This window comes from Octopus bimaculoides, chromosome 14 (assembly GCF_046866305.1).
Source record: "Octopus bimaculoides isolate indiv1 chromosome 14, ASM4686630v1, whole genome shotgun sequence".
NCBI classification, from domain to species: domain Eukaryota; kingdom Metazoa; phylum Mollusca; class Cephalopoda; order Octopoda; family Octopodidae; genus Octopus; species Octopus bimaculoides.
The window spans coordinates 24,694,986-24,717,671 of record NC_142941.1 but is presented as its reverse complement, the minus strand read 5'-3'; the positions used below and the strand labels follow the sequence as shown (position 1 = coordinate 24,717,671).

Here is a 22,686-nt window from a genome sequence, read left to right as displayed (position 1 = left end):
GTTACAAAACATGGGGTGAATTTCCGGAAGCCGCATCCACTCTTCCGTCATTAGAGTATTCATTCGAAGGACTAGGTGCTTATTTCAAATTCTCAAGATCATTTGTTTACAATTCTTTGAAACTTGATCCTATCGGTAAGTACTACTACTACTACTACTACTACTACTACTACTACTACTACTACTACTACTACTACTACTACTAAATCTTAGACTCCCTCAAGATTTGTAAAAACGAGAATTTTAAAATAATCACAGCCGACGAAATGCAGTTTATATGTTGTGAAAATGATGGATAGCCTTTTGCTGCTTCCATTCATTTAGCAATGTGAACAATTGATGTGAGCAATGTTAATAACAGAAAAAGACAGGCAATTGCAAATGATATCCGGTTGGGCCACTCTGAAACTGTCTACAAGTCACAATGAAGCCTTTCCTTGTTAGACACATATGTATGTACGTATGTATGTGTGTGTATGTATGTGTGTGTATGTATGTGTGTGTATGTATGTGTGTATGCATGTATGTATGTATGTATGTATGTATGTATGTGTGTGTGTATGTATGTATGTATGTATGTATGTATCTATGTATGTATTGTGCCAGGTCGCTCTCGAGTGCTACTGGTACCTTGTAGTCCAGTACAACCTGTTCCATGGTCAGGTCGTCGGCGACTAAACTGGCAATTCCACCAGGCAATTCCACCAGGCAATTCCACCAGGCAATTCCACCAGGCAATTCCACCAGGCAATTCCACTAAGCAATTCCACCAGGCTTGCAGAACAAAAAATAAGACCTGTCAAAGGGCGGAGGAACTACAATGTAGTCAACAACCATTCAATTATGTGTGTTTGTGGAGTGTTTGTGTGTGTAGTGTGTGTGTTACATTTTGGACTCTGCGTGTGTGTATTGTATATACTGTGTTCTTTTTTTTTTTAATTGTATAAATCGTATGGGCAGTGGGCAGGTCCTTCTGTTCCTGTACGGGTAGTGAGGCCTCCCCGCCCTCCAAGAGCAACCCAAGGCCTCCACAGTTCTCTTGCTCAGGATTCAGTGATTCCATCCCCTCTTCTTCTTCTTCTTCTTCTTCTTCTTCTTCTTCTTCTTCTTCTTCTTCTTCTTCTTCTTCTTCTTCTTCTTCTTCTTCTTCTTCTTCGTATTTATTAGGTAGTATGATTTCTTGTTGTATTTGTCAGCTTCATTAAATACTACCCTCAGCGAGATACGTCTTGCCGACACAGGGGAGATCACCGAGGCTGGAGCTGGATACACTTTCTTTTGATCAGGGAAGGCACCGGATGAACGCAGGGCAGCAGTAGTTGGCTTTGCCATTCGCACCGCCCTCGTCAAGAACCTGGGGTCCCTCCCAAGAGGAATCAGCGACCACCTGATGGTGATGAGAATTCCTCTCCAAGGCAAGATGCACTTGACACTCATCAGTGCTTACGCCCCCACCGCGACCTACACTCTGGAGCAGAGAGAGTTGTTCTATCAGAACCTCACCAAAGTACTACAAGAAGTTCCTAAAGACGACAAGCTGCTAATACACGGGGACTTCAATGCCCGTGTAGGCAGAGATGCCCAGTCTTGGCCAGATGTCATCGGGCCACATGGCATCGGACATGAGAATACCAACCGTCAACTGCTACTCACCTTCTGCGCTGAACAGAAATTCACCATCACCAATACCCTGTACCAACTGCCTGACATCCACAAGGCTACCTGGATGCACCCAAGGTCCAAGCATTGGCACCTGATCGACTATGTGATCATCAGGCACCGTGACATCCAGGATGTTCGCATCACTAGGGCAATGAGGGGAGCTGACTACTGCACAGATCACCTGCTGTTGAGGTGTAGACTGTCCTTTTCCATTGCCAACAGACACAGACGCCAGAAAGCTGATGCTAAAAAGAAACCGGGCGTCCAAAAACTCAATGAACCAAAAACAAAAGAGACCCTCATTGCCAACCTTGCGAACCAGCTTGAACATCTGCCAGCAGAGGGAAACCTTGAGAAGGCCTGGGTCAACTTCCGGGATGCAGTGTATGACTCTGCCAGCTTTACCCTTGGCCAGACAAAACCGAAACACCAAGACTGGTTTGACAACAAGAAGGAGATCACCACCCTCCTCCAGGAGAAGAAAGAAGCCTTCACAGCCTGGCTCAACGACAAAGACTGTCAAGCCAAGCACGACGCTTCAAGAACATCAGAGGAAAGGTGTAGACTGAGCTGCGACAGATGTAAGACAAGTGGTGGGAAAACAAAGCTGTAGAACTACAGCAGTATGCAGACGAACACAACGCCAAGAAGTTCTTTGCCGGCCTGAAAGACGTGTATGGCCCCACGCTAAATGCAATGGCACCTGTGCGCTCTGCCGATGGAACCCAGATTAATGAGAAGAGTGACATCACACAGCGCTGGAGTGAACACTTCAGTCAGCTGCTAAACAGACCTTCTCAGATTGACCAACAGGCCATCCAAGACATGCCACAGGGCCCAGTCCTGGTGTCGCTTGATGACCGCCCCAACACTGGCAGAAATCCAGAAGTCCATCAAGCAACTACATGTGGGGAAAGCACCTGGTCCTGACGGAATACCCCCCAGAGATCTTCATAGAGGGTGGTGAAGCTGTTGCCATCAAGTTGAGTGAGCTGATACAGCAGTTCTGGGACGATGGATCAGTGCCGCAGGACTTCAAGGATGCTAACATCGTGTATCTGTACAAGAACAAGGGGAACAGAGCTTCATGTGACTACCACAGAGGCATCTCATTGCTGAGCAACACAGGAAGGGTCATAGCCTGTGTTTTTCTGAATCGCATCACACACCACCTGCTGGACGACGTGGTCTCAGAGAGCCAGTGTAGATTTAGGAACAACAGGGGGACAATAGACATGTCTTTGCGGTACGGCATATACAAGAGAAGCGCCGAGAACAAAACCAGAACCTCTACATCCTCTTCGTGGACCTGACGAATATTTTGACACTGTCAACCGAGAGGGCCTGTGGGATATCTTGTCCAAGCTAGGCTGCCCACCAAAGCTCATCAGGATCATCAATTCATTTCATGATGGCATGATGGCTCGCATCGTGGAAAACGGAGATGTCTCTGATCCATTCCCGGTCTTCAATGACGTGAAGCAAGGCTGTGTGATGGCTCCCACACTCTTCAGCCTCATGTTTGCTACCATGCTCTTCCACACCCGGTCAAAGTCTGATGCTGGTGTCACTATTCTCTACAGATGTGACGGCCGATTCTTTGACCTCAGACGTCTGAAGGCAAAAACCAAAGTCCTGGACGCCCTAGTGAGAGACTTCCTGTTTGCGGACGATTGTGCGCTTGCAGCATTGAATGAACCCAACCTGCAAGAACTTGCTACTTGTCTTGCAGAAGTAGCAAAAGCCTTCGGACTGACCATTAGCCTGCGAAAAACTGAAGTAATGCTTCAGCCTGCACCTGACCTGACACCTCCTGAGTCTCAGATTGAGATTCAGGGTACAAATCTGAGCAACGTAGAGAGCTTTACATACCTAGAAAGCTGCCTGTCCTCAAACTGCAGCATGCACAAAGATGTCTCCATGAGGCTTGCAAAAGCAGGAGCTTCGTTTGGCAGACTTTGGACACGTGTGTGGGCCGAACGAGGCATCAGACTTTCCACAAAGCTGGCAGTCTATAGGGCAGTCGTCATCACCTCTCTGCTCTGCGGCTGTGGGGCGTGGACGCTGTATAGGAGGCAAATGCGAGTACTTGACCAGTTCCACCGCCGCTGCTTGCGACAAATCATGGCACTTTCTTGGTAGGACAGAGTCTCTAACACTTAGGTGCATCGCAGAGCCGAAATGCCCAGAATCGAAGCCCTCATCATGAAGGCCCAGCTCCGGTGGGTCGGACATGTAGTCCGCCGAATGAACGATGCGCGTCTACCAAAGATTAACTTCTCTGAGCTGGCTTCTGGAGTAAGAAACCATGGAAGGCCACTAAGGCGATACAAGGACAGCCTGAAAACTTCCCTTGAGGCCTGCAGCATTTCAGTCCGTGGCTGGGAATCGCTTGCCTCTGACTCTACTTTCTCAAAATATGTGCTGAGATCGTTGGTAAAAGACCCGAGTGCCCCAATAATGACGAGTATAAGTTGGAACTTGTAATCCAGGTAAAATAGCTGTAAATTTCTCAGTAGTTCAGCCTAAGTGTTTTCTTTTTCACTGATCTTTAGATTTATGTTGACATTTGCTGGATCGTATCTCATCAAGTGTCCAGTCAAGTAGTTCAAATGCTGATATGAGTACTGATACCAGAAAAACATTATGAGCCACTGTTTTATTGTATGCAAAGAGTTCTTATCTTTGGTGAGAAACCCGCTTCAAGCCGGGTTTCTCACCAAAGAAATCTATATCTTCTCGTGAAGTAGCTGCTATGACATTTATTGCTTGTTCTCACACGTCTTTCTGCACTGCTAACTGACTTCTGTTGTATTTGCTATTAATTATTTTTCTTTCAGTTTCTCTCCTCTGAAGTCAGAGTTTCTGATTGTCAGCTTTTAGCTCCTATTTGAAAGTGATCAGTTGTAATCAAGGCTTTTTCGAACATAATTTCAATCTGCTTCTTCTTTTTTGTTGATGAGACATATAGTAATGGTCTTGTATGCATGCAAAAAGCATCGTCACATGGTTGATGGTAAATCAACATGTTTTCTTTCTCCTTCAAAAAGCCTATGACAACAGGTATTGTATTAGTCTTCAGGTTCCACATTTTGCTAATTTCTATTTCAAGATCTTTACACTTGCTCAGTTTTTGATAGGCCTTGACAGATACGTTTATATCGATTGGGACAGTCATATCAATGAGGAGGTATGATTTTTGTCTGAAGTCTTTCAATATAATGTCTGGCCTATTTTCATCTATCTTTCTGTCAGTTTGAATGGTGAAGTTCCAGAGGAGTGAGATGTGATCATTTTCAAGCACTGGAGGTGGTTTGTGTTCCCACCATGGGGCAAGTCCAGGTTTTTGCAAATTACTCAGTGAATATATTGTGCCTGTTGAGATACTCTGTAGGCACAGGAAAACTGCACACGGAGACAATGTTTCCTTTTGTTGTTGACATACACGACATATTATTATCATTATTATTATTATTATTATTATTTTATGTTTGACTTTTGTTTTGCATTTGTACAAGTTGGATCCAAGTCTCACCCAGAGACCTCAAGAGACAACAAGTTAGAAGTTCATGTAGGTGTTATGCCTAGGGTACCATATATTTGGATTTGTACAGTTTTGTTCAAGTGAATGTTTAAGAAACCATAAGAAAATTATGTTTGCTTTAAAATTTGAGATCACATAGACAGTATTTTACGTAGGATATGGGCAGTTCCCATGAGCACTATCTTTTGGACTTCAGCCATTTTGGGGTTTCCTGGTATCTGAGCTAGGTAGTAATCAGCCCGTTTCGCTGTCATTCCCAGGGCACCTATGACAATAGGTATTGTTTTCGTCTTCAGATTCCACATTTTGCTAATTTCTATTTCAAGATCTTTATATTTGCTCAGTTTTTGGTAGGTCTTGACAGATACGTTTATATCAATTGGGACAGTCATATCAATGAGGAGGCATGATTTTTGTCTGAAGTCTTTCAGTATGATGTCTGGCCTATTTGCGTCTATCTTTCTGTCAGTTTGAATGGTGAAGTTCCAGAGGAGTGCAATGTGATCATTTTCAAGTACTGGGGGTGGTTTGTGTTCCCACCAGTTTTTATCATGGGGCAAGTCCAGGTTTTTGCATATTACCCAGTGAATATATTGTGCAGCTCTATCATGCCTGTTGAGATACTCTGTAGGCGCAAGCAGACTGCACATGGAGACAACATGATCGATGGTCTCATTTTGTTGTTGGCATATACGACATAATGGGGAGCTGCCGTTCTTTAATATGTTGGCCTGGTAGTTCTTTGTAGGTAGGCATTGATCTTGGGCTGCTATGATAAACCCCTCTGTTTCTGATTTCAATCCAGAGGCCATTAACCATTGGTGGGTAAGGGCTTTGTCAATATCTGCATTATTCGCTCTCTTTGGGTATTTGCCATTGAGAGGTTTTCCATGCCATTTTTCAGTCATAATAGCTAAGGCAGCAATTTTAGCACGGGTTTTCAAGCGCTTAGCTTTTTCTGTAGGTGTTTCTAGTTCGTCTAATTCTTGAATTTGTTGCAATTGGAATTCACTTAGATATTCCTTTGCCTGTTTTGTTACTGAGTAAGATGCTTTCTTGCTTTCATATTTTAAGACAAGTTTTAGCATCCAGTCCTCAGAGTTTTTCATATAGGTGTCTAGGCCAATTGTGGCTACCTTCATTGATAATGCCAGCTGTAGTAGTCCTCGACCTCCCTCTTTTCTTGGCAGATAAAGACGTTCTATATCTGCCTTAGGGTGGTGCATTCTATGCATTGTCAACAGTTTTCGTATTTTTCTGTCAACATTACATATTTCAGTAATTGACCAGTTAACGATGTTGAAACTGTAAGTCACGACTGGTATGGCTAGAGCATTGATCGCTTCGATCCTGTTTCTCGCGTTCAGCTCTGTCTTCAGTATTGCTCTCACCCTGCGATAACATTCTCTTCTGATCCTTTCCCTCATCACTGAGTGCTTGATATTGTCCCCTTCAATTACCCCTAGGTATTTGTAGCTCTCCGCTGGTTCTAACTCTTTTATGACATTTTGCTGGTCAAGGTTCACATTAGATGTATTTGTCATTTTTCCTTTGATAAAGATAGCTTTTGCACATTTATCAAGGCCAAATTGCATCCTGATGTCATCACTGAATTGTTTAACAATCGCTAGTAGGCCTTTGAGTTGTTGGTCATTTTTTGCAAAGAGCTTTAAATCATCCATGTAAATGAGATGATTTATATTTTTATCAAATATTTTATAACCATACTGTGCATCATTGAGCAATTTTGAGAGCGGTATTAGGGCTAGACAGAAGAGGAGTGGTGATAGTGAGTCACCCTGGAAAATGCCACATGAAATTCTTACATCTCCAGCATTTAGAGATTCATTGTCATTGTTCAACATCAGTGTGGTTCTCCATGATCTCATACTTACAGATAAAAAGTTTCGCAGAGTAGGAGCTATTTTATACATTTCCAGACATTTCCTAATCCAGCTATGTGGTAGGCTATCAAAGGCCTTTTTATAGTCTATCCAGGCTATTGACAAGTTTTTGTGTCGCTTGTGACAATCTTCTAAGATCATCTTATTGATGAGTAGCTGATCTTTACAACCATAAGATCCACGTTTACATCCCTTTTGCTCATTAGGGAATATGCTACTTTCTATTAAAAAACTATAGGTGTACTCGGTTAGGACAGATGTTAGCGTCTTATACATTGTTGTTAAGCAGGTTATGGGGCGATAATTTTTTGGTTCGTTTGTTTCCTCATTTTTTGGAAGCAGGAATGTTAAACCATTAACTAGCCAAGAGGGCATCAAACTAGGATTTTGCAAAACATCGTTGTAAAGTTTTGTTAGCAGTTCATGGCTTTCTGGGAAGGCATTCAACCAGAAGTTAGGAATTTTATCCTTTCCTGGAGACTTCCATTTGCTTGACCTCCTGAGAGCAGATCTTATATCTTCTACCCTGACCCCCTCCCACTTTTGCTCCTCTAAGGAGTCTAGGTCTGTAGCTATTCTATCAATCCAAGGGGCCTTTTCATTGTGTGTTTTATCTTCTGCCCAGATTTTATTCCAAAATTCTTGCACTTCTTCTTTTGATGGGACAGACTTTATTGTTACTGGTGTTTTCCCTATCTTCCTGTAGAAATTTTTGGGGTTATTTTTGAACATGTTATTATCTCGGAAGAATTTAACACGCTTTTCATACCTTGCTATTATTATTATTATTATTATTATTATTATTATTATTATTATTATTATTATTATTATTATTATTATTATCATTATTATTATTATTATTATTATTATTATTATTATTATTATTATTATTATTATTTACTTTTAATCAGCATGTTTGTTACAATCACTCACCGAGGCACACCCAGCGTCCTAGAGCGAGTGAATGATAAGGGATGTTACAGTATGACTGAAAGCTTGGGGAGGGAAAGTCAAAGGGACAGTAGCGAAATATCATGATGTAATACAACACAAATATTTAAATTGATAGGATTTTTTCCAAGGATGTGGGCAGCACTTGTCAGCACAATCTTTTGGATATCTCTGAGACATGGTTCTCCAGCGATATTATCTAGACGTTTCTGACACCCTTTTCTTATCATAATTAGGGCACCCACAATAACAGGAACATTTCTTGCTTTAAGATGCCACATCTTTTGTATTTCAATTTCCAGGTCCTTATATTTAGTTAATTTGTCAAATTCCTTTACAGATATATTTTTTATCAGTGGGAACACTTATATCTGTTAGTCTACAAGTTTTTTCTTCTCTGTCTTTAATGACAATGTCTGGTCGATTAACCTGGATCATTCTGTCGGTATTGACTGGAAAATTCCAGAGGATAGTGACATTTTTACCTTCAACAACTGGCTCAGGATGATGTTCATACCAGTAAGCATGAGTGCTGATTTCGTAGTATTTACATATTTTCCAATGTAAATACTGTCCTACACTATCGTGGCGATTTTTGTATTCGTTTGGTGTCAGCACAGGACACCCCAAGACGAGATGGTCTATTGTATCATCAAATTTATCGCAAAATCTGCATTTAGAGTCAGAACCGTTTTGAAGAACGATAGACTGGTAGTTTTTGGTAAGCAAGCTTTGATCTTGTGCCACCAATATGAATTCTTCAGTCTCTGTTTTCAGCCCTGAGTTTCTCAGCCACTGATGGGTTGTTGCTTGGTCTACATCAGCATTTCAGCTTGAAGTGTATACTGTCCATTCAAAGGCTTCTGGCTCCACCGCTCCTCAATTTGTTTCTGCCCGTTCTTTTTTGAAGTCTGTTTGATCCATTTTGCTTTTTTCGTGGCAGTGGTTTCTGGCTCTTCATCTAATTCAGGGATAATGCCAAGTTCCCTTGCGAATTTGCTAGCTTCCTTGACAATAGAATGTGAGTTTTGCTGCTTTCGTGTTTGCGTACAAGCCGCAGCATCCAGTTCTCTGTACTCGATAAGTACTCTTTCATTACTGTTTTGGAGGTCCTATTGCACAGTTCTACCTGTATCATTCCTCTTCCTTCATTTCTTCTAGGTAGGTACAGACGAGCAACGTCTGCTTTTGGGTGGTGCATGTTCTTAAATGTTAGTAGTTTTCTTCCCTTCCTGTCTGGGCGTTGGTGTTCTTTAAGATTCCAGTTAATGATGTAAAACTGTATTGGACTACTCGATGAGATTTTTGGAGTTTTTAGTTTTTGTAATACTCCTTTCGTATTTTTTCCTTCATAGTAGCATGTTGTATACCGTCTCCTTCGTTTATCTACCAGGTATTTATAGCTTTCTTGTGGGTCAAGCTCCTTGATGGCAGTGTCGGTATCTGAATTAATGGAAGCTGTTTGGTTGAGCTTTCCTCTTGCAAAAGTTGCTTTAGCACACCACACTTATCAAGGCCAATATCCATCTCAATATTATTACTGAACTCTTTAACAGTTGTTAACAGGCCTACTAGCTCTTCGTAATTTCTAGGAAACAGCTTCAGATCGTTCATATGAAATAGCGGATTTACTATAATACTAGCAGAAATACCAGACGTTGCCCGGCTTAAAGAGAATAAAGAAATAAAAAAATGCCGTCTAGATTACACAACTCTCAACTACATGGACCATAGACGTTAAGTGAAATGTTAAAAGAAAGTTTTCAACTCATATATGTATATAAATACTCGTAATTCAAAAACACGTTTTGTGTAGCTTATTTTGTAACCAAAAATCAGGTACAGATTATAAACAATCAAAGGCCGATTTTGTTGACTTATTTGACAGAGGTATTAGAGAGCCAATCCGATGATAGATCTGACCTTGGATCTTGAAAGTTTGCATGAATCCTAGCTCAGTTAAATCTCTTGTGGCTCCAAATATTGTCACATGTAGTGCAGCGTTGTATTGTCTAATTTTGCTTTGGGAGTACTTGGAATCTTGGAATCTTGGAATCTTGGTCAGTTGACAACAGTTTCTTCAATGGCTCTGGAGGTTGGGGTATTGCAGGTACTGCAGCAAAGTACAGGTGCCTCTCCTGGCCACTTCCTTGCTTTACAATGTATGCACTCAGTTGTCATTGCACCAGTGGAAACTCTAGTGTCATCTGCATAATGAACTTTTGTATCATAATTGGAAGCTGCTTCGTGGAAATTGCATTTTTAAGCTGTTGCAATTGCTTTTCGTTCTTCAGTGGGGATTTACTCCTTGTCAGCTATGTATACTTCTGTTCATAACTTTGAGATGTTCTCACTGTTGTAGGGCACAATCTCGTTTCTTGGTATGCTTCCCTTTCTGCAGCTGTCTTTCTTTCCCTGGACAGAGACATTCTTTTGGCTGACCATGACATTGTAGACAAATTTGACATTTTCTTCTAGGCATGGTTGTATACATATATAGAAATACACGGGTGCAGAAGATAGAAAACAATGAAAATAACTGGGTAACGGAAATTATATTTCTTAATATGACTGGCAGAAATTACGGAATATAAAGACTTGTACGGGTTGAAGCGAAATTTGCCCCTTAGTGAACCATAGAGGCAGTATCGAAGGAACCAGAAAAAAAGCCGTTAGCAACAGAACGCCACAAAACCGTTGCAAAAGTAAATAAGAAATTTTTCTGGAAATTACTAAGTGTACGGATTTAAGTGAAATTTTTTAAGTTACATCTGACAGTAAATTATGAACTTACTTTTATCAGTAATTCTGTCAATAAAAAAAAAACACAAAACATTACAAAAGTAAATAAGAAATTTGTAGGCAAATTCAATGAAGTGTACGGATTAAAGTGAAATTTATTAAATTACTTCTGTCAGTAAATAATGTATGAAATTACTTTCATCAGTAATTGTGAACTTCTTTCTGTAAGTAATTTGTTGCTGTTGTTGTTTTGTAAATAGCGATTGAAAACTTACAGTGAAAACAAACGCGATTGAACTTAAAGTAAAAACAATAGCGTCTAAACTATGAAAGTGAGAACAATAAAGAGAGAGAGAGAGAGAGAGAGAGAGAGAGAGAGAGAGAGAGAGAGAGAGAGAGAGAGCACTAGCTAGCTAGCTAGTTAGACAAATAAGATATAGACAGATAGATACAGAGAGATAGAGAGATAGACAGATATGAGCATAGAGATGGATAGAGAGAGATAGAAATAGATAGACATATAGACAGAGAGATATAGATGTCACTGTCGCTAGAAAACTGGAGGTGAATATTCTAAAAAACTTTCAAAGACATGAATGTTAAATAAAAAGTGATATTCTTTATTTTTAATTAAAAAATCAAATGAAGAGCCTGACATATATCCGAGGTTAAATTATTCCCGCATCACAAGTATGGAAGCAATTGGTTGAAGCCGTTTTCCTGTGAAAAGTGAATACACACACATCTCTATTTTATGTATCAGATGAGATTGTGATATGTTTTTGCGGAATGGGTGTAAGGGAGACAACAAATTTCTGAAAGTTACTTCGCAAAGAGTTACCTCTCTTCCCCACGTAACCCAGGAACAGGTGTCTTCTGCCCCCAGGGGACCCATTACTTGTAAGAAGTTTTAAGAGTCTAAAACCATCCCTGGAACATAAGTAATGTATGTTCACAGTTTGGAGAAAATCAGTTGAAAAATACGGCCTTTATAATGTGTTACACACACACACACACACACACACACACACACACACGCACACGCACACGCACACACACGCACACACACACATACACACGCACACACAGAGAATGGGATTTATATTATAGATAATACATTTTGAACTCATACCTGGTGTTACTCAGTTCGTTTGTGAGTGGGATCAGTGAATAATGGGGAGAGGGAGTTACCCTGAAAGATGCCTATTTTGATGTTGATGCTGTTGGATTGCCTCATCCTATTACTATGGTTTAGAAGGAGACGTGCGTTCCACTTGGCCATGCTACCTTGTTTTTGGTAGAAGGTGTATTGTTCCTTCAGCCAGCCGGGCGGGTATTTGCTCTGGGTTCTAGATGACATCAGTTAGGGATGCAGCAAAATTTTGGTGTGCTTTGTCAAACAATTCGGCCAGAAGTTAGAGATCCGGTCCATTCCTGGGGTTCTCCATTTGTGAGACTTTCTAAGAACGCATCTTAGGTCTTCTATTTCTATTGCCTCGTATTTCTACTCTTCAACTTCATCCAGTTTCACTTTCTCACGTTCTATCCAGTAAGCTTCAGTATTATATTCTTTTTTGTTGCTCCATATCTTCTTCCAGAACTCTTCCATTTCCTCAGTCTTATTATTACTTCTGCCTTAGCGAAGGCGGAGGTATTGTCTTCAGTCGTGTTTGTTTGTTTGTTTGTCGGTGGACAAGATATCTCAAGAACTGCTGGATGGATTCGGACGAAACTTTTGGAGATGCTTGGCTTCGTGAATAGCACGATTTTGGGATCAATCCGGTACCGGACAAGGATTCTGGATTATTTTTCCGGTTTTTTACTTAATTTTTGAGAGCTGTCAGGTTCATTTTTAGTATTCTCATTTGTGAGAGCAGTCGAGTTTATTTCAGATATTCTTATTTTGAAAACCATCTCTGGCTAATCGTTGAGAGGACGTTGGTGTTGCCTTGGTGGAGGTATGCGCTCTCTGAGTGCTCTTGTCATTATTATTATTATTATTATTATTTTATGTTTGACTTTTGTTTTGCATTTGTACAAGTTGGATCCAAGTCTCACCCAGAGACCTCAAGAGACAACAAGTTAGAAGTTCATGTAGGTGTTATGCCTAGGGTACCATATATTTGGATTTGTACAGTTTTGTTCAAGTGAATGTTTAAGAAACCATAAGAAAATTATGTTTGCTTTAAAATTTGAGATCACATAGACAGTATTTTACGTAGGATATGGGCAGTTCCCATGAGCACTATCTTTTGGACTTCAGCCATTTTGGGGTTTCCTGGTATCTGAGCTAGGTAGTAATCAGCCCGTTTCGCTGTCATTCCCAGGGCACCTATGACAATAGGTATTGTTTTCGTCTTCAGATTCCACATTTTGCTAATTTCTATTTCAAGATCTTTATATTTGCTCAGTTTTTGGTAGATCTTGACAGATACGTTTATATCAATTGGGACAGTCATATCAATGAGGAGGCATGATTTTTGTCTGAAGTCTTTCAGTATGATGTCTGGCCTATTTGCGTCTATCTTTCTGTCAGTTTGAATGGTGAAGTTCCAGAGGAGTGCAATGTGATCATTTTCAAGTACTGGGGGTGGTTTGTGTTCCCACCAGTTTTTATCATGGGGCAAGTCCAGGTTTTTGCATATTACCCAGTGAATATATTGTGCAGCTCTATCATGCCTGTTGAGATACTCTGTAGGCGCAAGCAGACTGCACATGGAGACAACATGATCGATGGTCTCATTTTGTTGTTGGCATATACGACATAATGGGGAGCTGCCGTTCTTTAATATGTTGGCCTGGTAGTTCTTTGTAGGTAGGCATTGATCTTATTATTATTATTATTATTATTATTATTATTATTATTATTATTATTATTATTATTATTGGTCTGTTAAATCATTTCACTTAATTATTAATGAGCTTAAAGATTCCTAACTAGCCAGTAAAGCAATCTCCTTTGTCCCGTTCACCAGTTGACTTCATCAGTTTCTCAGTCATCTTCCTCTCTGTTCATTTCTTGATGTTGCTCGGCAATCACGTTCGTTGAATTTTTTATTACCATTTCTTGTGTTCTGTTTAGTTAGAATGGGAAGGGTTATGTCTATGACACTTAAAATTTTCAGTATCCTCTATGAGTGATGGAACAAAATCATCCTGAAGCGAAGGACCTCATCCTAAGAGTTGATACAATATGAATTCTGCTAAAGGTACCAAAGGTCCAGTCGATGTTGCTAATCCGAATGATAATTTAGTTCAGCATCTAAGAACACAGAACGTAAAGATCCTGAACAAATAACGAAAGGCATCTTAATAGACGCTCCAACTATTCCGTCGATCCACCGCTATGGAATACAACTTTTTTTTGTCGATCCTGAAAGGATGAAATGTAGTTATTTTGGTTAGCTTTGAACTCACAGCACTGAAAGCTGTAGCAAATATCGCTAAAATCTACGCTCTAACGACTCTGTCAATTCGTCATAGAGGCTCTTAAAAGTATCATGACTCTGCCCATCTACCACAGACTAAGTCATTGAATAACAAAACCAAAAGTAAATCCCATTGACATCGACTCTGTCCCTTTCATCCTATTAAAAACGATGCAAGAAGTCAATAAGGGAAAAATCTATCTAGTCGCTTGACCTTCTGGAAGTATCAGCTAAACCACTTTCTATTTACAGTTTATCATCTTAGCAAAGCAATGTTGTGGGATAATCTAATCTGAAACTCTGAGGCAAAAAATATCCGAAAAGACGAAATTTTAACCGCCGAAATAACTTTGATCACAGATCTGCTTGATCATGTTGACCTGGTGTTGAACAACAACTCTGCTCCGACATTCGTTATTGTTGCTCTATCAATTTAAAATCTAACACAGAAAGTAAAGCAACTACTACTTGAAAATCAATCATATCCGATTGATTACGATGTATGAATTAGTTAGTTATGTCTCTTTACACTAGGCCTAACTTCGGATTTACCAGAAGGAATAATCCTGAAATATCTGGTTCTCTTCTCCTCAACGAATAAAACTGTATAACTGTTGCCGAAGCAGACTCCCACTAATTTCCTAGGACTAATCTTTTCTTTTACATATTAAAAATATTTATGGTTTCTCAGATTCACATTCGCAACGAAGAGTCAAAATCGTCTGAAAGTGCTACAGACGAAAAACAGAAAAAAAAAAGACATGATTCATTGTGAGCCTATAATCTGAATCTGGATAAAGAAGTTAAGAGGTGATGTAGTGAATGTCTTAATTCATGGTATATTTCTCTTTTAAAAATAATAGCAGTAATTATTGTTGGTAACTTATCGGAACGTAAATCTGATCTTTGCAGGCAAAGAACAGAAATAGGAATGTTTCAGTCATGAAGTCTGCTTGATTAGTGACATATTTTTACATATAGAAAATAGTTTTGAATACATTTAGGCTACAATAATTTGAATAATTAAAAATCAAGAGGAGCAAACGGAAGATTTGATTTGGGTCAACAGTATGCGTAAGTATGTTAAGGGATAGTGTAGTGACTGCCAGCAAACAAAACAACCTATATTTTTGATATTTTATCCTCTTCGTTGGGAGAATTACCGTTAGCTGTTTTTTTCTCCTTTCTTTCAATGTGAGGGAAATGTCAGTTAAATATTTGTTGCGTCCGACATTTCGTACATCATCCAAATTTGTGAAATTGACCCATTTGAAATTTCTTTTTTATAATTATGCATATAGAAAATAGTTTTGAATACATTTAGGCTACAATAATTTGAATAATTAAAAAGCAAGAGGAGCAAACGGAAAGATTTGATTTGGGTCAACAGCATGCGTAAGTATGTTAAGGGATAGTGGTTATAAATTATTCATAACACACTTCATTTTGTATATATAAATGTTAATTGACTGGCAGTCTGTATTAACCGTTTCGCAAGTAACCGGAAACGTTCTGTGTAAGACAAGCCCGTTGTAGTTCAGGGTTCCGCCGCTAGAAGCCACTTGATGCGACACTCAGACATTAGTCTGCCGACAGGAGTCGTCGTGCGAAGTCGTACTGCCACGTGGTGCGTCTTTGTTTTGCTGTGCTTCTCCCTTGTTCGTCGATTTTTGCGATGACTGAAACGAAAGGACAGCGTACTTCTATCAAATTCTGTTTTCTGCTGGGGAAAAAGGTGGCTGAAATAGTTCTTATGCTTCAAACAGCTTACAAGGACACTGCCATGAGCAAAGCACATGTTTACAAGTGGTTTTCACACTTTAGGAATTGTAACATGTCTCTTGAAGACCAACCTCGTTCAGGGCGACCGTCGAACTTCTGAACGAATGAAAATATCACGGAAATTGGAGGACCGTCGCCGAACAATTGACGAACTTATTATTATGACTGATGCGTCCTGGAGCTCCTGGCAACGAATTTTGAGCTAGGAATTGAGATCGAAAAGAGTTGCAGCAAAATTTGTGTCTCACTCACGGAAGATTAAAAGCAACCATGACCCAATGTGTGTCGTGAACTGAAAGAACAGTTGGAAGTTGATCCGGACGTTTTTTCGAAAGTCATCACTGGTTACGAAAGCTGGTGTTATGGGTTCGACCCAGAAACGAAGCAGCAACCAAGTCAATGGAACATTCAACGTCCCCAAGCCCCACCAAAAGTGCGTCAAGCGAAGTTCAATGTGAAGACAATGCTGATTTGTTTCAATGCGAAAGGATTTGTCCACACAGCATTTATTCCACCTGGTCAAACTGTTGACAAGACATTTTACTTGGCAGTTCTGAAGCATTTGCTAGACACGGCAAGACGAAAACGTCCCGACCAGTGTCAAAGTGGAGAGTGGTGGTATCATCACGACAATGCACCTTCGCATACCGCCTTGAGTGTGAGAAATGTTTTGATAAAAAATGGCATGACACCGTTTACCCACATTCTGCTCCCTACAACTATTTTTTGTTCCCCCGAATGAAAAAAGTCCTTAAAGGAACACGTTTTGCAGATGTGGAAGATGTGAAGTAAGAAACGATGGAGGCGTTAAAAGGTATCACTTCGCAGGAGTTCTAGGACTGCTTCGAACAGTGGAGAATACATTGAAGGCGATAAAAGTGCAAACATGTAAAACTAAGTGAATAAAATAATATTGCAAAATTCTGATGTTTTGGGGTTACCCCGTCGTACTATATTGAAAGTGTCTAACATTTCGTAATTGTCATTTGATGCAAACAATGATCAGAGTTTTCCTTCCCATAAGCACTGAAATGAATCTGCGTTTCTTTTAGCTGGTACTAACAGGTGATGCTATTTTTTCTTTTACTCCAACTAAAAGGAAAATTTCAATTAAGGAATTTTTGCGCGCATCAATTCTTAACATGTATACGCAGATTAAAAAGAGTTGAAAAGAATTGATACGGAGGAGTCTTGGCGTAGACATGCTTTTGATTGAACATTATTTTGATGATGTCTTTGTTCAGTTATATGTCAACCCTGATAGAGCAAAATGAAGACGAAAGGCATTTCATTTTTATCTACTTGACAACAAATGCCCTACTATTATTTAAGAAGGTAAGGTAGGAACAGAGGGAGAATCGACTGTCTGTTATTTGGCCATTTGTTTAGTGGAGGTTATTGTGTAATCCAATGAATTGTTTCTATTTGAATTATATTTTCATTTTGCAGATGTATATCAACAGGTCAAGGGTATGAAGCTTGACATGAAGGTTGTGCAAGAGGTAGGCTCAGATTTATATATTAACAAGCACAAATGTACTCGCACATAAGCGCGCGCACAAACAAGCATACAAACACACGCGCTCACATATGTACAAACATATCAAACATGATAGATACACATCGTAATGCATATATATATAGAGAACGTTGCCAAAATCACCCCAAAAAAACTGCATATACATTCCCGGCCGATGCACCATTTCTTTACGCAAGCACATTGTTTCGAGTTTATTCTTATTGTGTAGCACCTAGGGCAAGAGTCTTCTGCTATAGCCTCGGCCTCACCAAAGCTTTGTGAGGATTTTCGTAGGCGGAAACTGAAAGAAGTCTGTCGAATATATATATATTCGACAGACTTCTTTCAGTTTCCGCCTACGAAGTATATGTTTAAATCGTTCGTTGTGTTTTCCAAAACGGAGGCGAACACCTTTCGGCTTGAAAAATTAAGACTAGGATATTTTCCTACTTTTAACATGAAACCAATAGTAGCCTTAATTCACAAATAAAGAAATTATATCCCCTAATGCGGTGTTGAACACTCATTTTCATCGTTCGACATATATATATATATATAACACGCTCATGTGTATATATATATATATATATATATATATATATATATATATATACACATGAGCGTGTTATATATATATATAAATGTCGAACGATGAAAATGAGTGTTCAACACCGCATTAGGGGATATAATTTCTTTATTTGTGAATTAAGGCTACTATTGGTTTCATGTTAAAAGTAGGAAAATATCCTAGTCTTAATTTTTCAAGCCGAAAGGTGTTCGCCTCCGTTTTGGAAAACACAACGAACGATTTAAACATATACTTTAATAATATAACACTAGCCTTCTGTAGTTTTTCCACTGTTTTTTTAATCTTTTATATATATCAATTTAAATAAGTGCTAAAAGACGATCCATTATAAAAACTTTATTATGACCTATGATCATTTCGATGCAATATCCAGATAAACTCATGCATATTATAAAATATGGAATATTGTATCTCTTCAGGGTCATATTACTTAATTCATAGCAGGCAGTAAAAAACAGACAACATTAATAGTTGTCCTAAAATTACATGTATATAAACAGGTTGAAAAGACATGAAACATATTGATACTGTATAGAATATCGGTCTTGAAAACCGTTAGAAAGCAGAGTAAGTGAGAAGTGTTGTTAAGTTAAGATATTAGCCTATGATGTTAAGTAGCGAACGAGTAAGGGACGCTGTCATTTTCTTAAAAATCCGTTGGACTTATGAAAGTAAATAAAACAAAGAAAGAAGAAAATAAACTGCTATATATTGAAAATATTAAAAATATTTTTACAAGTTAATAATCAAAGAGAGGTAAATCTAATAAATAATGCTTATGTATAATATAATATAATCTACTCAAATGTACATAATCTAAACAAAAAATTATATTGATTTAAGATTTAGAACAGTAATGAGACTTTATATGGTTATGTAAACCGCATAGATTAGAGAATATAAATTGTAAAAAATGAGAAATAATAAGTAAAAACATATATAAATTAGGTTACATTTATATTGCTGCTATCAAAATTATAAATAATGAATAAAAATAAGTGAAATGAATTAGGATACATTCACATTGCAGCTAACAAATTTAAAGAAAAATTAAATTAATTAACTTAGTAATGGGGTTTAAATACAATATTAAGAATAATATCAAAAGAAGTAGTGGATTTAATCGATAGCATAAAAAGTAAACAAATATTACGGTATAATCGTAAATAACTCACATATAAAAAAATATAACTGAAAAATTAAGTAATTTTTATGATGTAAAGTAACTAGCTGAAAATGACACCATTATATTAGATAATTCAGTAGATACTTAGGAACAAAAATTCAACTCACTTAAAAAAAGAATTTTTTTTAAAAACGTATTATATTATGAAAAAGAAATAATACATCCAGAGTTAACCATGTAAGACTTAAATTCATGGTCAAAGAGAGGTAAATCTAGCAAATTAATATATATGTGTGTTTTTAGAAAATCTAAATGAATCAGTCAATGTTATTGATCCTATCACATTGTTATACTGATTTTGATTTTTTTTAAAAATTATAATAATCTTATAGAGACCAATAAAGGATATGTTGTCAAGATAAATAAGAGATTATAAATTATAAATTACAAAGTAAACTAAATTAAGTTACACTCAAATAGCAACCATCTAAATCTAGTCTTAATTGTACATTAACTTAGTAATAAGATTAAATAAATAAATGGATTAAAAAGATAGTTCAAGCAGTCAAAGAAAATTTCAATATCATCTATACAAAGAATTACAAGGGAAATTACAATTAAATAGGAACAAAACTTACCAATAAGAAAAGGTTATATTAAATTAAAGCTAAACACATTTAATATAATATCACGGTATGTGGTTAAAGCTAAACCAAATTAAAATAAAATGAAACTATGTAGTAAACTAACCTCACTAAATTAGATTAATAATATCGATTAATAGAACAAAAATGTATGTTTATTCATATGTAAACATCTGAAAGATCTAAATGTGATTTTGTTAATCAGGTCACCCTTAGTAAAAAGTATGAAATACAATTATATAGGGAACAAAAATTACATAGGGAACAAAAATTTTTGCCCTTGTCATACGAAAACGATTTTCCTAGAATTGACCGTTCTAAAGAGTACTCCTTATTTTGGTCTTTCAGTTGCCAAATTAAACTACTAACGCCGTGCTATTTTGTTTTTTCTGTCTCTAAATGATGAGTAATGGTTCGATATTCTCGAGATTTCAAGTGACGATGAGCCAATATAACTCCAAATTCCATTCTTGGTTAAAACATTACACCTGTATACAGTATTTTTTAGTTTTTGCATTTGCACTTAGGAATTTGATTCTATTAGGATTAATTTCAGATATTACTATTATGTTGTTATTATTAAAATTGGTACTATTATTATTATTGTTTACTTTTAGATTATCTATAACTGTGTCACCTGGAAAATTCAGATTATTACCTATATTTATGTTACTAGAATCTTCAATAAAATTAGAGCTTAATAGTTTTAAGTTATGGGTGGCGATAAGTTGTGTTAAATTTTTGGTATTAGAAAAGCCAAGCCTTACCTTATGTGCGTTAGTGACTTTATAGTAATGCGAGTTTTGGGGAAAATTTTTACTAACTACATTCCTGAACAGGGTAATTAAGTTTGATTTAATTTGTTTACCAAATGGAATAACGAACCATAAATTATCCTCATTTTTGGAATTATAGCTATCACAACTATTCCTAAAAAATTTTACTCTATCTTTGTTAGTGTTGGATACATGACAAGGGTATTGTGGTTTGCCTTTATTCTTTCATACCATGTTAATATTATTATTAGTAGTATTAATGTTATTATTGATATTGCTACAATTTACACCTGCATTAGATGAATCAGAATCTGGTATAATATAGTATACCTTATCTTTATAACCTGCTTTAGATAAGGCAGAGTTATAGAATTTTGCCTCATTCTCGAAAACATAGGTATTTGCCGATAGGTTAGATAATCTTAGTGATATATATATTATGAACCAAATTATCGGTTATTGATTTGGGGTGATTACTAAATTTGATAATGTATTTAAGGTTAGTAGAAGGCTTATGATATGGTCTATATGTTTTATTATACAGGTCCAATGTTACATCTAAAAAATTTAGCTAAAGATGTATCATCTTCAAAAATTATGCGCATTCCCATTCGGCGAAAAAATCTAGCTAATATATTCTTAACCCTTTGTACTGTTGTTTAGAGCTATTCCTAAGATATAAGAAGCAATCATCCCTATACAGACCTTCCCACCTAATGTTTGGGAATTGATCTACCATTTCCTTAAGTATGAAGGAACATACAATGTCAGCTAAGAATATATTAGATAAATATATCCCTACAATAGTAAGGAAATTAAAGCTTCATCTATGGTCTAATTCTACACAAGTCGTAGAATGGTTCAAATTGATTAACGGTAAGGAAAATGTGAAATTTATCCAATTTGATATGGCGAATTTTTATTCTTCAATTAATCGTGTTATACTTAATAAAGCATTGTGGTTTGCACACAATCAGGCAGGGCTTACAAGGGATGAGATTAATGTAATATTAGCGACTAGAAAATCATTTATTAATTTCAATAACAAAATTTGGATTCGTAAAGATACCCCGGATGCATTTGATGTCCCTATGGGGAGTTCTGATTCGGCACAGATAGCTGACATTGTATGTTCCTTCATACTTAAGGAAATGGTAGATCAATTCCCAAACATTAGGGGGGAAGGTCTATATAGGGATGATTGCCTCATATCTTAGGAATAGTTCTAAACAACAGTACAAAGGGTTAAGAATATATTAGCTAAATTTTTTCGCCGAATGGGAATGCGCATAATTTTTGAAGATGATACATCTTTAGCTAATTTTTTAGATGTAACATTGGACCTGTATATAGACCATATATACAGGTTACTGTTAAAACCTAATTTAGAGAATTAACATTGCTTGTTTTCACTTTTTCGATATCAGTGAAGAATTTCACTGGAAAAAGGTACATAAGGTTGCCAAGAATTTATCTCTGTCATCGCAGATCGGTGGCTATCGGACGCTGACGAAGGGAAATAACCCTGAAACCCGAGTCCGTTCGTGCTACAGATCACGATGAGAGGGATAACTTCCCTTGGCAAAACAAACAGGACACAGAAGTGTGTCGATAAGCCAGCTGGAAGAGATGTCCTCCTGGGGCTAAAAGCAACAGTAACATCCACCCCTAGGGGTCAGCCACATTTAAATGGCAATGTACTTCACTTTATATATATATATATATATATATATATATATATATATATATATATATATATATATATATATATATATATATATATATACATACATACATACATACATACATACATACATACATACATACATACTTACATACATACATACATGTAGAGGAATTTCAAAATTAAGACTCCACTACATTTTGAAGTGCTAACATTGGAAAATTTACATTCCGAGAATAGTCCACGCTCTCAATGAAGATGATCCGGAGACCGATGAGGGTAGTTTTGCGAATGGCACTTATCAAGATGCGTAGATGTACACTTTCCAAGAAATA

General features: G+C 37.6%; 1 protein-coding gene across 5 annotated transcripts in view; it reads left to right on the top strand.

The window, feature by feature from the left end:
* The window catches only part of LOC106869119 (prominin-1-A-like), a 108,079-nt gene that overhangs the window by 14,360 nt on the left and 71,033 nt on the right, over positions 1-22,686 (top strand). For 4 of the 5 annotated variants that reach the window (XM_089362546.1, XM_089362548.1, XM_089362549.1 and 1 more), the window contains exons 2-3: positions 1-135; positions 17,463-17,515. The exon at positions 1-135 is cut by the window's left edge and continues 215 nt beyond it. In XM_089362546.1, the coding sequence (XP_089218672.1) occupies positions 1-135; positions 17,463-17,515 (188 nt within the window). The remainder of the gene's footprint in view (positions 136-17,462; positions 17,516-22,686) is intronic. The other variant, XM_089362550.1, reaches the window with a different exon arrangement.